Source organism: Pholcus phalangioides, unplaced genomic scaffold (assembly GCF_987345545.1).
Source record: "Pholcus phalangioides strain wild (caught in Gottingen) unplaced genomic scaffold, Ppha-v1.0 ptg000003l_1, whole genome shotgun sequence".
Lineage (NCBI taxonomy): Eukaryota > Metazoa > Arthropoda > Arachnida > Araneae > Pholcidae > Pholcus > Pholcus phalangioides.
The window spans coordinates 50,231,716-50,248,058 of NW_028301596.1; the positions used below are offsets into that span (position 1 = coordinate 50,231,716).

The window sequence follows — 16,343 nt, forward strand, 5'->3', positions numbered from 1 at the left end:
TTACCATTCAAATAGCGTTGGAATTAACAGATATTGATTATAATAACATATAAAAGTATTTTCTTTCGAAGTTTTGGTTTAAAAAAAAAAAAAAATTCATTTGAAAAAAGTGATTATTTTATCGTTGGGGGGAGGGCAGGAGCCCTCTTATGTCCCTCCTCCCTGTGAACAGTCTCTGATCCCACGAATACGTGATAGGAGCAGGGAGGGGGCAAAGATGACAAAAGTTTGCTGACAAGGGGGGGAGGGGGTCAAAAATGTATGAAATATTGCTGACGTAGTACTTGAACGGCCCCTTACGCAGAAACAAACTGCACGTCAAGTTCACAACACGAACACATGCATTCTGGTATGTACCAATTCGTTAGAAATTCTGTAAAGAAATGCGTACGAGGTGCATGTACGGTTGAGTAGTAGTAGTTGATAGTGGGCGAAGGTCTGGTTGTCCATGTACTGCCCCGTTCAGCTGCGCACGAGTTCTATGGAAAGAGGATTCGCTGGCTTTTTCGTCTAGTGGTGTAGGGCGCTCACGCGGTATATGGGCGAACTTGGGTTGGGCTGCCCGCAAGGCCGGTTGAATTTTCTTTCCTGGATTTACCTTCGCATCAACCAGCTGTCGAAACCTCCGTTGTAATAGCGGAGAATGACATCATCTTCTGATAAAATATTTCTTTAATGTCGGGTGGATGCATTATTTGCTTCTTTTCCCAAGAAAATGGACGATATTGTTTCTTTTTTATTTATTTATTTTTCATTCTGCATTATTCACCACCATCACTACCATTTATCATTTCCCACATTCGTTTAAATATTAATGGCTGTGACTTGCATATCTCTTATAAACACGAGTTCTGCCGGATTCCGAAGCAAATCGAGCCGCTAACACTTGGTTAATGAGTTTCAAAGTCTCCATGGTTTCCCGTATGTCGGTTCTGGGAATCCGGATTGCGCTCTTGGGAATCCGAATCATGAGCGTGAGACGGTTTCCGGGATATGGGGATTGTTGTGTGTGTAATATACCCATAACGCGCGCGTGTTATATTAATCTCAAACGAAGAGGATTCCTCTACAGTACCAAATTCGTATACCATATGGATTTATTTCGGATTGGAATCCGAGTCGAAAATCCTTCCTAATCTTTCAAGGCAATCCCTCGTTTATGTAAGAGTAATCGGTTTGCTTAAAATCTCTGCCATGTGTGTTGGGCGATAAGTCCATAAAAATCTTTGAATCGGAAACCTGCTCAAAAAGTGACATTAAAGGGGTATCATGACCGCTGAAGTCAATTTTTTTTTCAGAAATAACTTTGAAAAATAATCAAATGTGGAAATCAAATACTAAAATTTCGTATCAATCTGTCAATTTTTCCTGGAAAATCGAAAATAATGAATTATGTGTTATGTTACGCTGAATGTGATAAATCGGTAATTAAACATAATAGCCGGTTATTATGCATACTCACGTCTTGGTAAGTTTGATCAGTTTATCCCTTTGACTGGCGAATATGCATAACATCCAAGTGTCGTTGGTAAAGTTGATAAATACTTGACATTCATCATTTTTATCCGTGATTATGCATAATACCATAGTGTAATAAATTAGTGAATTTGATACATATGAAAATAAAAATTCCGAATGAGTCTAGTATGTGTGATGGTCTGGCTTATATCCCCTAAGGGACAGAGCCTGGGTCATGTCTGGTGGTAAAGTATGTGTGATGATAATGAATATAGTCGGACACCGACATAATGATAACAATTTTTACGATCGTATCCCTATATAATTATTACAAATTTTACGATCGTACACCGATATCATGATGCAATACATGTATGAATTATGATGTATAGTATATCATATAGCACGAATCATCACCAACGACGCGAAGCTTGGGTATTATGCATAATCGCCGGTAAAAGTGATAAATTTAGGAAAATATGTCCGAACTCACCAAAATGCAATGAACTCAAGGTGCTTGGACTCTTCTCCAGTAAACTTTGTAAGATGGCTTAGCCCCCCCCCCCCTCACGTCCAAAGAATTCATGGATACACGTACAATGTAATTGTTTGTAGAATGCATGCCGCCTCACGCGGACGATCCTGAAACTCGTACGAATGGGACGTGTACAACAACTATGCGCAAAGATGAAAAACTGAACAGAATCGCATTGAACAGTAAGTCCTACATAATTGTTATTTTAAGAGTGCCTACCATACTAAATATAGCTTTGGCAGCTAACAAGACCATCATTCATAACAAAAGAATTGTTCAAGAGTTGGAGGGAATTTTTTAGTTGTTTGAAAAACGGAATAAAATGTCTTTACCTTCCTTCCAAAAAGCGTTTGCGTACCGGTCCTTATACCACGCCATGCCGCGGGTTGGCCACCCCTTCTTTACACTGCGTCATTCATTACTTATTTATTTTGTTTTGAAAGAAGCAACTAACAGATTTACAAGCAAATAAAGTTTTTGCATGAAATATTTTTGTAAAATAATTTTTCTTTGGGAAAACCGACATTTTCAAGCTTTATAGGTCTTGACAACCCTTGAATGAAATGCGAGAAATCTTAGCAGTTTGGTTGCGATCCATAGAGTCGAAAATGCTTTTATGGATACTTTATTTCTGTAAAAGATAATTATGTTTCAGCTGTAATCGGGACACAGTACACTCACACTTTCAAATCAAAATAAAGAATAGATCTTTCGTCTGAGACGAAATAATTTCGTTAAGAAATTCTAAAAAAAAAATTATAATGGCATTACTAAGTCAATGCAGCCAATAGCTAAAATTCGATTTTGAACCATTCCATAGAAGTGAAATACCACTCACTTCTTTTCCATGCAAGAGATCCAAACATTCCGTGTAATTGGTCCAGTTGCCCCAAAGCCATCTTCCATCTTCTCCGCATACTCTATGAGCTGATGCTACTGCAAAGATTATCCTCTTATTTTTATTTATCACATGTCATTTTAAGCTTCGAAGGCAAACATTGTATAAAAACTTAAATTAAAAAATCAGTACACAGAAATAAGCCGATTAACTGAGCGGTATTGTAATTAGCAGAGAACTTCAAACTTCTCAGTCATATACACATACGCGCGAACTGGAAACTTGAGTATAATTATAATCTCTCTCTACGGCCATTATTTTGATCAGATTAACGTTCTAAAACCTACTTTTGTTCTCGAAGTCATTATAACACCGTAACATTACTACTAATCCTACCATCAACATGTTTAACATGAAATATGCATTACAGCGATTATATTATTCGTAGTATTCGTCGACTTGTACCAATTTATCAGTATATAAATTCTTACCTTTCTGAGCGGGATGGCTTCCTTCTACAAAATTGACATCGTACGATGAAAATATTACAGAACATGGTCTCGACACCACTTCGTTAGCCGGCGTCGCTGGCCAACAGTAAAAGGAATCCCAAACCGCTTCGCAAAATGGAGCTGCAAATAAAACAAACAATAGATTATGCGAGCTATTTTGAGCCAAATATAATTTTATAACATAAATTATAATTAATTAGCCAAATATAATTTTCTAAATTATCAAATTTACAAATATATTGACTAAAATATAAATCGAATCATCGACGATACGGAACGCAAAGCCAACTTTATTTCGTTGATGTAGACCAGAGGGGTTTCCGACGTAAAAGCTTTCGTGGAACCATTGAAGACTACGGGGCAGTTCCGCGGAACCCTGAATTTTTTTGAATTTTTTTCTACGGTACGGGGTGTCCCGTAAGGTTCCCGTCTACGGTTGAAGAATCCTCACTCATAGCATGAACAGTTTCCCAAAGAAACTTTTTGTTTTAGCACGCAAAATTTTCAAGTAAATAAAAATTTCATTTATCATTTGTGGGTCCCAGATAAGATACAAAGGATGTTTAAAGGATGTTTAGAGGTGCGGCGAGTTGAGTAACCGATTTGTCCTTGTCGGAAACTTTCCCGACGCGGAGGTACAACAGAAACGGAGACAACATGCTCCCAGGAAAAGATTGCTAATGCAGGAAGTCCCACACCGAGAAGTTAGAGCACCAACCTCTCGGTCGGTATGGTTAAAAAAAAAGAACGCTCTACCGTTTGGAATCCACGATAAATTGTAGGTCCCGGTCTAATTACCCGTCGTTTACAGAAAATGGCCGTGGTGCAACCAAAATGATCAAACATCATTTATGAGTCGTCTTACCCGTCGCACAGACTTAATTAAGCCTTTAAACGGCTTTTATAAAATTTTGCCGATACGCATTTCAACTGCCACATTACAAATTACTACATTCTAGAAATTGCCACCGACTTTCAAGAACTTCTTTTTTTTTATTGTGAGCGATGAGAAATGCTCCTCTCCCCCCCAAACACGAAAAAATAATCTCCCCTTCTGATACCAGACTTTGAAAAAAAAAAGCTGACTTCGCCCACTTCTTACTACTATGCACCCGTACATGCACCTCGTACACATTTCTTTACGGAATTTCCAACGAATTGGTGCGTACCAGAATGCACGTGTTTGTGTTCAAGTTAACGTTAAGTTTGTTTCTGCGTAATTCTTACGTTTAGAGCTGCCATCTGCATGAATTTTTCTAACTACGATCTGAAGTGTAATGACTGAAAAATTGCACCTTTGTAGGTCTGATGCTCTCTGTGGCGAGATTTTTTTTAATGAGACTCCGCCCACTGGCAGCTGATTGACAGGACGGGGGGAGAGAAGGAAAACATGTTATTATAAGAGAAGAAAACCTACAACAGTATGAGGGATCAGGATTGCCGATATGAGAGAGTTTTAAGATCCCGAGATAGTTCGGGATTTCCGAAATAAAGCAGATCAAGTTAGACGAGATATCTCGGGATTGCAGCCGTAACGGTTGAGAACTGCCTTCTTGGTTTGAAAAAATTCAATAAAAATATTTCCCAACGAACTAATAAAATATGAAGCAACACACAGTCAAAAGACGGTCGGTTTTAAGCTAAAAAAGCACGCACTTCTGCGGATGCTGGCAAATGGTTTTTGTTTGTCGCATCGCACGTGCTGAGTAGGCAGTAAAAGCGCCATCTGGGGTGTAAAGTATCTAAATTATCAGTGCGCTCACTAACATATAGTGATGGCCACTCGTAAGAAATTTCCCATATGCTGAGAGCAAACTCTTTTGTTCACTCACGTGCTTGCAAACTCTTTTGTTCACTCACGTACTTGCAAACTCTTCAGGTCACTCTTTTGGTTACTCACTGACCTGCCTGGACAAAGACGGATTTATAGGGCACCAAATTTGCCGCTCTAGGCTATAGCCTGCCAAGCACGGCCTCCACCCTTAAATACGCCACGGAGGGTACCGTGACAATGGATTCAGCGGAACACCAGTTGGAAGCCTATGACAACTTCTCGGAAGATGGATGAATTTTACCGTGTCTTCTTCTGTTGATTAGTGTGCCTTAACCCTTTAAGTGGTTTTTAAAATATTCCTGATCCGCATTATAACTGCCACAGTAGAAATCAAAGAAACCTTCTTGAAATAGAAATCTATTTTCAAGAAGAATATATATTTTTTCCGATTGCGTGAGCTGATAAATGCTTCCCCCCCCCCCAACACAAAGTAACAATAATAATAATAATAACAACAAAAACAAGGAAGAGATAAAAACTCTCGTTTATTGTTATTTATTGCTGGTGCGCTCTGAATAGTATACTACCCCGAAGGGAAAGATCTCTCTAATTCTATTATCATACTTTGAATAAAAGCTAACTCCGCCCACTGGCAGTTGATGGACAGGACTGCTGCTGAATCAGACATGCACCTCGTTCATATTCCTCTGCGGAACTTCTAACGAATTGGTACATGTTGGAATGTGTGTGTATGTATAGTGAACCTGACGTGAAGTTTGTTTCTGTGTAATGCTTGTTATGTGTAGTGTGCTGCCACCAATTTTTTTCCAACTATGGGTTAAGATTGAATAATTGTATTGTTGTAGGCGTGTTGCTCTCTGTGGCGAAACTTTTTAACGGAGAGATCGGCTCGCATTTTGCCTCGAAGTTGGGAACCACAGGAAACCAACTTCAGTCCAACCACCACTATGGCGACGGTGGGGTTCGAACCCGGAGTCCGTCACTATGACCACTCGACCACCATAGCGGCTGATGGACAGGACTGGGGAGGGGGAGCAGGAACATTTGTTACCAGGAAAAGAAAACTTACAACAATATCTGAGCTCGGAAAGTGGGAATAAGAGCGTTTTAAGAACCTGAGATGTTTCCGTATTAACAAAATAAATCGGATCAATTCAGACGAGATACCTCGGGATTGCTGCTGTAAGGGTTAATGAATCTCCAATATTGATATCACTATGATACCTATGGTTGGCGAAAGGTTTGTGGACACTTCCTGACCCGATTCTCGGTAAAATAATATCTATTCTTCAGACACGTGAGTTCTGTTTATTCGTTTGTATATATACCGGATATAGAGAAAAAAAATAGAATACTGATGAGAACAACTTGTTCTGCGTAGAAAACTCATTTTCCGGTCTAAGTAACGATAAGATATGTTTGCCCGGCAATATCTCGCATTCATCTGTTAGAACGTGATTTTCCTCATCAAGTTAATTTTTGCTGGCCAGCCAAAGTAATCGACGGAAAGACCTTCTTGAAGATGATGGTCACGTTTCTCATTTCGGCTTAATATTTGCAGTACACTGAATTAAGAGACCACTTCATCACATTACATTATTCGTTTTCCCGTCTTTCCTTATTCAGAATTTTTATTTTGTTTCCCTATTAACCCAGATATAAGTAATTTTCCTTTATTTTTTTTCCTTCCCGAATCAATTGAAATGACAGTTGCATATAGACAATGATCATTATTCTAGCAGATAAGAGTAACTTGTCATCTATGGAAAGATATTTGAGGATGGAGAAAATGCGGAAGACAAGCTGGATAAACTGTTCTTTTTCTTTGTATTTCTCAAATAAGAATCTGTTGGTTTCTTTCCCCCCTGGAAGTCATTTTCCTTTCGAAGTATCTTCTTGGAATTCGACTGTTTCATTTGCATATACGATTGCGTCTCTGATTCCCAGAGAATAAAATTTGCATAAAAAAATACCTCAGTTCCTTTGAGAGTTTTGCTTCAGATGCATGTTTCGATGGTGGAATCTGCAACGTCTTCTGGTGTTGTTGTTTTTTTTATCTTCGAAGTGAATTTTCTCGATAGATATGAATGTCAAAGTGTTGTATGCGCCATTACGCACGGAAGTGTCTTACATTCAATGAATACGAAAGCGGCTGTAGCTCATTTTCATAATAGAAAAGTATTCTTTTCGTTTTCATTCAAAAAATTTGCACTTCGATGATGTTGAAAAAAAAATTGGAAATTTTTTAAAGCTTTGAGAGATCACGGTTCAACCTCTAGTAATAATTCAAACCCTGTCTGTTGAAATTCATTTTTGAGGTTTACCAACTGTAAAACTTCCGAAGTGAGTTAAAAACAGAAATTTTCAAAAATAAATCACATAAAATAATTTTATTTGGTCGGTTAAAACACGGACACAAAACATTTAGGGGCTAAGCAAGCTTGTCAACCTCAAAAACAATAATTTATACATACTTGTCGGTACATCAATAATATCGAAAGAAAAATATCACACATATATATAATACTAAGAAATGAGTGGCAACAGGAATGGCGTTGATGGACAAAAAAGCGGCATTTAGCAGTGTATGCAAGATAAAAGATGATTACATTACAATGTCAAATATCTAATTTAAAGTTTCTTGAGTTAAAAACCAAGATTTTAATTTTTTTTTTTATTTTAAAAAAGATGAACACATAGGTTGCTCATTTCTTAATTCAGGAAGTAAATGAAATATTTGGGGAGCTAAATAGAGGGACGATTTTTGGGAACGAGTTTTATTTGGCTTTGGTACTTGTTTAGTATGGCGTCCGCATTGTATTCCAGATTCATGTAATTTCAGATTGAGATGGCTACACTTCTTTTATAAAACATTTTTAAACTTTAATAAGCATACAAATTTTGTAAGGGAGTGTCTTTAATTGGTTGAAAACTGTAAATGTATGCGTGAGTCTATTTTTAGGGTATTTTTTTTCAGGATAATACGGATGAAGGACTAAAGACTTCATTCACTTACTGTGAAGTTCGAAATACTACTGTACATAGCAACATCTAATTAACATGACACGCATGCGCCTGTTCAAACTAAGTTTGAACCAGAGAACTATAAAACGTAGAAGCATCAGCTCATCATTTCGGCGTTAAAATTTGTACAGTATTTCTTATTATAAACAAAACCACCGTGAACAAAAATTATCCAAAATTATTTGCAAACTTTACCGTATGTCCCGCATCTGTGTACCTGTTACGGAAAACCCCCGAAGACTGGTAAAAACCTAGGTTTTACTGGTAAGACACGTTTTATCAAATCGAGTTGGTAAAAGCCCGAACTACGCTTGTTAACGTTTACGTTTCCGCCTTTCACCAAGTCAGTATTAGTTCCTTCAGCGTACTAATTAATTCATAATTATAATTATTTAATAGTGATAATCAATAATTAACAAAGAAATTAATCCACCATCACGAACGTATCGGAGAACAGAAACAACAGAACATTCTGTTCGGAGAACAGAAAAAACTAAAAAACACTATATGCATTAATATATTTTTTTAAATAGGATAGTTTTATTTTGCCGTAAAACAGGGATGATCACATCTGAGGGGTGACCGTCAAAAGGGGTTTCACTGTATTACTAATTAAGTAGTTAATCGATTCATTAAAACCGGGCTTCTACTTGGTAAAAAGTCAGAAATGAAAACGTTTAGAAGTGTATTGCGCGCATTCACCAACTCGCCTTGGTAAAACCGGGGCCTCTGTGATGTTCGTTTTTTCCCCTCTTCAAAATCACGAAGGCCTCAGTAAAACCTAGGTCTCACCAGTCTTCGATTCGGGCTTTTTACCAATCATCGTAGTCCAAATATAGCCTACATGAGTTCACTCCACAATCTAGGCGAATTTGCCTCGTCGTTGTTATGTAACTCGTATAAACAAATAAATACTCATACAAAAGTCAAACAACTTTCAGGACGTGATTCCCGTCGAGCGAAAAATTTCTGCGTGACACATCCTGACAAATCTAATCATGTTTCGTGTTTATCAGGAATCTCGAGGAGAACGCGTCGATTTGTTTCCACCCGATGGTAGGAAGACTGTCCTTGAACATTCCTGGATAGTCCAAATGGAAGAATTCCGTTATATTCATGTCTATAGGGGAATGATAAGAAGAGTTTCTTGAACGGTGACAAACAAGAATTATGAAATAATCTAAGAGCTGTTGTGTTTCGCAATCGATAAAATTCAGGGTATTTTCTTTTTTACCTAAATGTTTACCAGCAACTAAGATCATTCAAAGTTATGAATGGTAATTTCTACGTGTTTAACAGGGTTTTTCAAATGGATCTCATTTTGAGTTCATTACGTAATAACAAGGTTATAACATTACTATTTACGAAGAAAAAAATGTCAATCGCGTGAAAGAAGAGGATTGCACTTGGCTTCTAAGGCAATTTGATAATTCAGTTGCTTTTTTAAAAAGCTACAGCCCACTGCTGGGGGAAAAATTTTTCTTTCGTTGGGTGTTTGGCGCGTAATTGACCGTTACAAAACCGGCACGTCACAAAAGTTCATAACTTTATAACTCCCTAAATTTTCGTGAGCAATTATTAGGTGGTTGATAGTAACTGCCCTGTATCTATGAAAGATTTAGAGATACATAACTGTATCCACAGCTTCGGTACAATGTGACTCCCGCTTTCCTTTGCAATATGTTCATGGTTATAAAATTCCCCCGCCATGTTAATTAAGAGTCTGGTTCTTTCCAGACTTAAATTTTAAATGTAAACGAGCGTAATTTACGAAGACATCGCTATTTGCATTTAGAATGATGAGGAATAAACGATTGAGTTTTCGCTCGCCGTTCCCCATCATAAACGGTCACTTCAATTTCTAATAAGTACCTACATTAGAGTATTACTGAAGGGGGATTTTTTTTTTTCTAAACTGTTCAAAACTTTAAACGCACATGATACTTCTGAATATTGTCATTAAAGGTTTCCCGTGGAAAAGTTTCGCATCTTTTAGGTTTGTATTTCGACTTTTTACTAACCGTTATTTCTGAAAATCATATTTTCCGATTTTGAAGTTGAAAATTAGCATGAAAATCCATCTTGCATGATTGCTGCAGTTTTAGGGTTATCATTTACGACACTGCTCAAGCCGTTAGCCGTTTGTGACCAAACATTCGGTTTGAAACTTTTTTTCTTTCGAATCTTGGGAATGGAAATTTCACTACGAGTTTATAATGTCATACGAGGTTTTCAAAAATGTTAATTAATTATTGCAAGAGTGCCGAACAATTTGAAACTGTGCGCAATGTTTATAATGCTGCGTTTTATTGTTCTATGCTCATTTTTTAGCTGACGATTTTATATGTTTTAGCAGGAAAAAGCTTTTCAAAATCGCCTTAATAACATCTGTTACTCTTGAAGCCGTGCGAATAGTGAGGCGACCAATGGGTCCGGGAGTGCATAATAAAGACTAGAGACGAGAACATTTCTATCGTTTTGTTATACACCGCACAAACTCGAGAGGGACAAAAGATAGAGAGAGCGCTCAACGAGGTGCGATATTTGAACAAAACCTGTTTGTTTTCACCTCCATCTGCTGATTGGTCCGCGTCCCCCCCCCTTGTTTTTCTTCTTCTGTGGAGGGATCATTATCATTACATCCTTTACATTTCAGAACCCCTTCAGTCATTTTCTCTATCTTCTTCCTCTTTCACTAGGTGCGGGCATTCTTCCCTGTGCATTTTTTTCCTTCCTAGTCGCAATTCTTGTCACTCGTGCATCTTCGCTCCTCTACGAGCCCTTCCTAAGCTAAAGATGATCGCAAAATCTGTGTTAGAACTGGAAGAAATTTCCATTCCTAGGGAATATGTTGAGGATCACATCATTTAATATTTTAAAAAAAATGTCATTAGTGACCGTCGGTTCTTAAAATGACGTATAGATGGCGTACACACGTTCCTGTGTTTTTTTTATTATTATTATCTCACTATTCTCTGACAGGTTTGCTTATACTGTATGGAATTTGTGAACGTGGGATAGCGTAGTGGTTGAGTGTCTGCCTTTGGTCATTAATGACCTTTTTTTTAAAGATTAAACAACGTGATCCTCACGTATTCCCAAGGGATGGAAATTACTTCCAGTTCTAACACAGATTTTGCGTTTTTCTATCACCCTTTTCTTAAATTTTAATGAATTTGCGACGACTGAATTTATTTGCCGTCTATTTTTCAAAGGGAAAACCTGAAGCATCCGCAGAGAGAGAACCATTTCTCCGACTATTCGTGCATCCTAGGGGGTTTATCTGATGCTCTATTTCTACTGTTCTCTCTCTTGAAACACATTTTAAGAATAGGTGTTTAGTTGTAAAATTTGATATCTCAGGACAATCATATGGTCAAGGAAATCGAAAGTGGACTGTGATAAAACGAAAAAAATATTTCGTAAAAATTGTAACTCTATAAAATCTATAAAAAACCTGTAAAAACCTGAGACGTATCCACTTAACACAGCATATTAGAATGATAGATAATGTTATCATTCGGATATTGCTATCACTTTTGCAAAGAACATCATAACATGGGAAAAAATTTGTTTATAGTCATCGAGATTTCCTTTTTTGCGCATTCTGAAGCTGTAAGGTTTCACCAGACAATTTTTCCCCTGTAAATTTCTTGAAATTGAAATATTAAAAAAAATGTATCGCCATCCGGCTGCAAGACTATGTATAAGTTTTTCTGTCCCACCCCCTCCCTTGTTGGCAAACACTTCCGTACTTAATTTCCAATTCAATCCATAGTTTTCGTTATGGTCCATGTAAATGTGGAATGCTTCTGCAATGGCCTTCCGACCTTCCTATAGTGATGGCAAATTTATGACGAAAAAAAGCACTTTCCTACAGCGCTTGATCAGTTTCTTTCAGTTCACCAAATTTCTATTCCCGATAGACTTTCTCAAGGATCTATGAAACGTATTGTTTACGCTAAAACAAAATTGTAATTTGTGATATACATTAGGTAGTTCCATTCCAACGCCGCAACAATAGCAAAACTTATAACAATAGTAACAAATAACAAAAATGGAGAAGTTTGCTTAAATGAAAAAAAAAGAGGTTGTGTTTCAGAATGGAATAAAAAAAAGTGGAACAACAGTTGTTCTCTCCGTTCTATAAATACCCGCTTACCATACGTCCAGTTCAACCAAACGGGATGCATGATCACCATACTTGCAAATGGGACTTTTTCAGATACAAATATTATTGGATTGGATTGGATTTTAAATTTATTGGCGCAAGGACCAATTTGGTCAAACTGCGCCAAAACAAATTATATAAAAATAGGAAAAATTGTCCTTTTGTCTTGTCAAAAATTATTATTTGGTTATCGTTAACAGAAATCCGAGTGATCACATTTAGTGGCGTAGACTGTATAACATATACAGAGTGATTCAGAAAAGATGGGAAAAGCTTTAAGAGGTGGTAGTACACACCAATAAAACAATTTTTATCAAAGAATGCGTGGTCTAACATGAATGGGAACGGCCGCTCCACAAACGTTAAAACGCCGTCCCTGTTGAAATTTATCGGGAGAAAAAGAGCACCACATGCATGCAAATGTAACCTGGGAAAGAATAAACCGTATGTAAATCTGCGTCAAAGTGATTAGAACGAGCTGACGCCAGCCCTGAAGTTATTCCAGCGTGCAACCATTCTAACAGTTGTAAGGTACGGAATAATGGCGCACGCACACACACACATTAGTAATACTGAAAAAGCAGACTCGCATTTCATTTATAGAGCAGTATATCTCTGTGGCGGGACTTTTTAACGGAGAAGTCGGCTGTCGCATTCGCGGCTCGAAGTTGGGAAACACAGAAAAACAACTTCAGTCGACCAACATATTTACACTGATAACAGCAGCGAAAATGCTATAAAACAGAGAGTCCCCGTACATGCGGCTTCTCTGACATACAAGAGATCTCATATTCAACAAAACTACTCAGTTCCGCTTTGGCGGCGTTTTTATAGAGACAAAAGAAAAGTTCGAGAAATTTTTCCACGATTCTCTCTCTCTCTCTCGCGAGATCCGATCCCATTCCTTCCTTTTCTCCCTAAAAATAATTCTCTTTGCGCTATGACGTTGCCAAATCATCGGAGTGGTCACCAAATTCACCGAGTTTGTTGCCAGTTTGACGAGATTTACAGAGAAATACGTTAATTCTCATTTTTACATAAGATAAAGACTGCACTATTTACAGGCGGGAAACAGCATAATAAATTATAAATAAGGGCTATTTACATAATTTCTCCGTAACAATACTTGTAGTATTCCATGTAAACCCGAAACACTCATCATCTCTGTAAAAGTAGCGTTTCATCTAGCCGGGAAAAATCGTCAGCTAAAAAATGAGCCTAGCATAATAAAACGCAGCTCTATAAACATTGCGCATAGTTTCAAATTGTTTGGCACTCCTGCAATAATTAATTAACATTTTTGAAATACTTGTATGAAATTATAAACTCGCAGTGAAATGAAAAACATTTGGAAATGTCATTCCCAAGATTCGAAAGAAAAAAGAAAGTTTCAAACCGATGGTTTGGTCACAAACGGTGAGCAGTGCCGTGAATCATAACCTTAAAACTGCAACACTCATGCAAGATGGATTTTCATGCTAATTTTCAATTTCAAAATCGGAAAATCTGATGTGCAGAAATAACGATTGGTAAAAATCGACGAAACCAAAACCTAAAAGACGCGAAACTTTTCCATGGGAAAAATTTAATGACAATATTCAGAAGTATCACGTGCGTTAAAAGTTTTGAACAGTTTAGAAAAAAAAAATCCCCCTTAAGTAATACTCTACTGTAGGTACTTATTAGAAATTGAAGTGACCGTTTATGATGGAGAACGGCGAGCGAAAACTCAATCGTTTATTCCTCATCATTCTGAATGCAAATAGCGATGGCTTCGTAAATTACGCTCGTTTACATTTAAAATTTAAGTCTGGAAAGAACCAGACTCGTAATTAACATGGTGGGGGAATTTTATAACCACGAACATATTGCAAAGGAAAGCGGGAGTCACATTGTACCGAAGCTGTGGATACAGTTATGTATCTCTAAATCTTTCATAGGTACAGGGCAGTTACTATCAACCACCTAATAATTGCTCGCGTGATTCCTAGTGGAAAAATAATATAGAAAGGTATTTTCCGTTTCAAAGGATAGGACAAAAATTTAGGGAGTTATAACGTTCTGAATTTTTGTGACGTGCCGGTTTTTAACGGTCAATTACGTGTCAAACACCCAGCGAAAGAAAAATTTTCTCCCAGCACTGGGTTGTAGCTTTCTGAGAAGGAACGGAATTATTCAATTGCGTTGGAAGCCAAGTCCAATGGTCTTCTTCCACGCGATTGGCATTTTTTCCTTCGTAAAGAGTAATGTTATAACCTTGTTATTATGTAATGAACTCAAAATGAGATCCATTTGAAAAACCGTTTTCCCCAAGATCAACACTTTTTTTGCCAAAATGTGGTAATTTTCTCTTTCACTATAAAAATCAATTTTTTTAGGGAAGGTGCATAACCGATATCATAAGGAACCGATGACAAATTCAACACTGAGGCAATGACGAAAAGGCTCGAAGAAACGGGCTCTTTGGAAGATCGTCCCAAGAAGTGGGAGATCAAAGAAAGTTCACCTCGTGAACGAGGTCGAATACGACGCCGACACACAATGCACATCGTCATCAGCACTGGGTGAATGCAGTGCACGTGCAATTTCACGGTGTGTGTGAGAAATGGTGAAAAACACTGGAATTTCTTATGAAAGTGCGGTGGCGATCTCTTAAGATTATTCTCAGGAAATATCCGTACAAAATTAAGCATATGTAAGATCTGAAACCAACTCACTTTACAGCACGTGAGAATTTTAAAAATTAAGTTTTCTTGAAAATTGAAGATGATGCAGACTGACTTTCAAATGTCTTGTGGCACACTTTCCACTAAGTGGAAGTGTCAATACACGAAACTGCAGTATATGGGTAACAGGGAGCCCACATCCAAGTTGTGTAAAAGACCTATTTATGACTGAAATGTGACAGTGTGGTGCGGGTTCACAGCTTCTTAACACATTGGTCCTTTTTCTTTCCTTCGAGGAAATAAACAACAGTAAATTACAAAATTTTTCTGAGACAGGTGAGCGATATGTAACGTTTTTAAAGGATAAAGTCATCCCTCACTTGCAAGAGAGGCAAACGCTCCATTTCATAACGTTCATGCAAGTGAGTGAGTCCACGCAACGCTAATCCTGTGAAGACAATTTTGAAATCGAAATTTGGAGAGAACAGTGTCCTGAGTCAGCTTTTTCTGCACGAATGGCTCCAAGGGTCTTCATATCTTACACCTTGTGACTTTTGATTATACGGCTATTTGAAATTTCTCGTGTATATAGAGATCGACATACTTGAAAAACACTATACGGCATGAAGTTTCAGGGTTAACCACCGAAATGCTGCTTTTCAGCAAAATAATAATTACAAAAAAAAAAATTGGAACAAATGTTTTATTTGTGAGAGAAATTGAAACTATGAGTGAACTATGAACTATGAATAATTTGCAGAAGAAACTAATTTTTGATGCACTACTTGTGGCTGGAAACGAAACCAAATGAACAACGAATATTGTACTGAAGATGAAAATTAATACAACACCAGGAGTGCAAAAGTGAAATCAAAACTGCTTTTTTTTCTTACCGTCAGCATTTTTTTCCCCTCTTGCCCGTTTGGCGAGTAAGAAAATATGAAAAAATATGCAGTATAAAGTATACAAATACAACGCCACAACAGGCAAATTGCCCAACGAGGTGGCTGACTTAAGAACATCATGGATCCCCGAGCCATTTTTTGGAGGCCCTACCTACTACTGCTGCACCACACATGCACCCCGCGGAACCCCCAACGAATCGGTACATGCGGGAATGTGCGTGTACGTGTAGTGAAACCTGACGTGAAGTTTTTTGTTTCTCTGTAATGCTTGTTATGTGTAGTGCTGCCATCTGCCACCAGTTTTTCTAACTATGAGTGAAGTGTTATGATTGAATGATTTATCGTTGTAGGACTGTTGCTCTCTGTGGCGAGACTTTTTAACGGGGAGATCGGCTCACATTTGCGCCTTGAAGTTGGGAACCACAGAAAACCAACTTCA

General features: G+C 37.7%; 1 protein-coding gene across 2 annotated transcripts in view; it reads right to left on the bottom strand.

The window, feature by feature from the left end:
• Positions 1 to 16,343, bottom strand: part of LOC149088766 (corticotropin-releasing hormone receptor 2-like) — a 125,415-nt gene that overhangs the window by 25,897 nt on the left and 83,175 nt on the right. The window contains exons 2-3 of one of the 2 annotated variants that reach the window (XM_089253088.1): positions 3,323 to 3,463; positions 2,832 to 2,926 (exon numbers count right to left, since the gene is read on the bottom strand). In XM_089253088.1, coding sequence (XP_089109214.1) covers positions 2,832 to 2,926; positions 3,323 to 3,463 — 236 coding nt within the window. Of the gene's footprint in view, positions 1 to 2,831; positions 2,930 to 3,322; positions 3,464 to 16,343 lie in introns of both variants that reach the window. The other variant, XM_089253086.1, reaches the window with a different exon arrangement.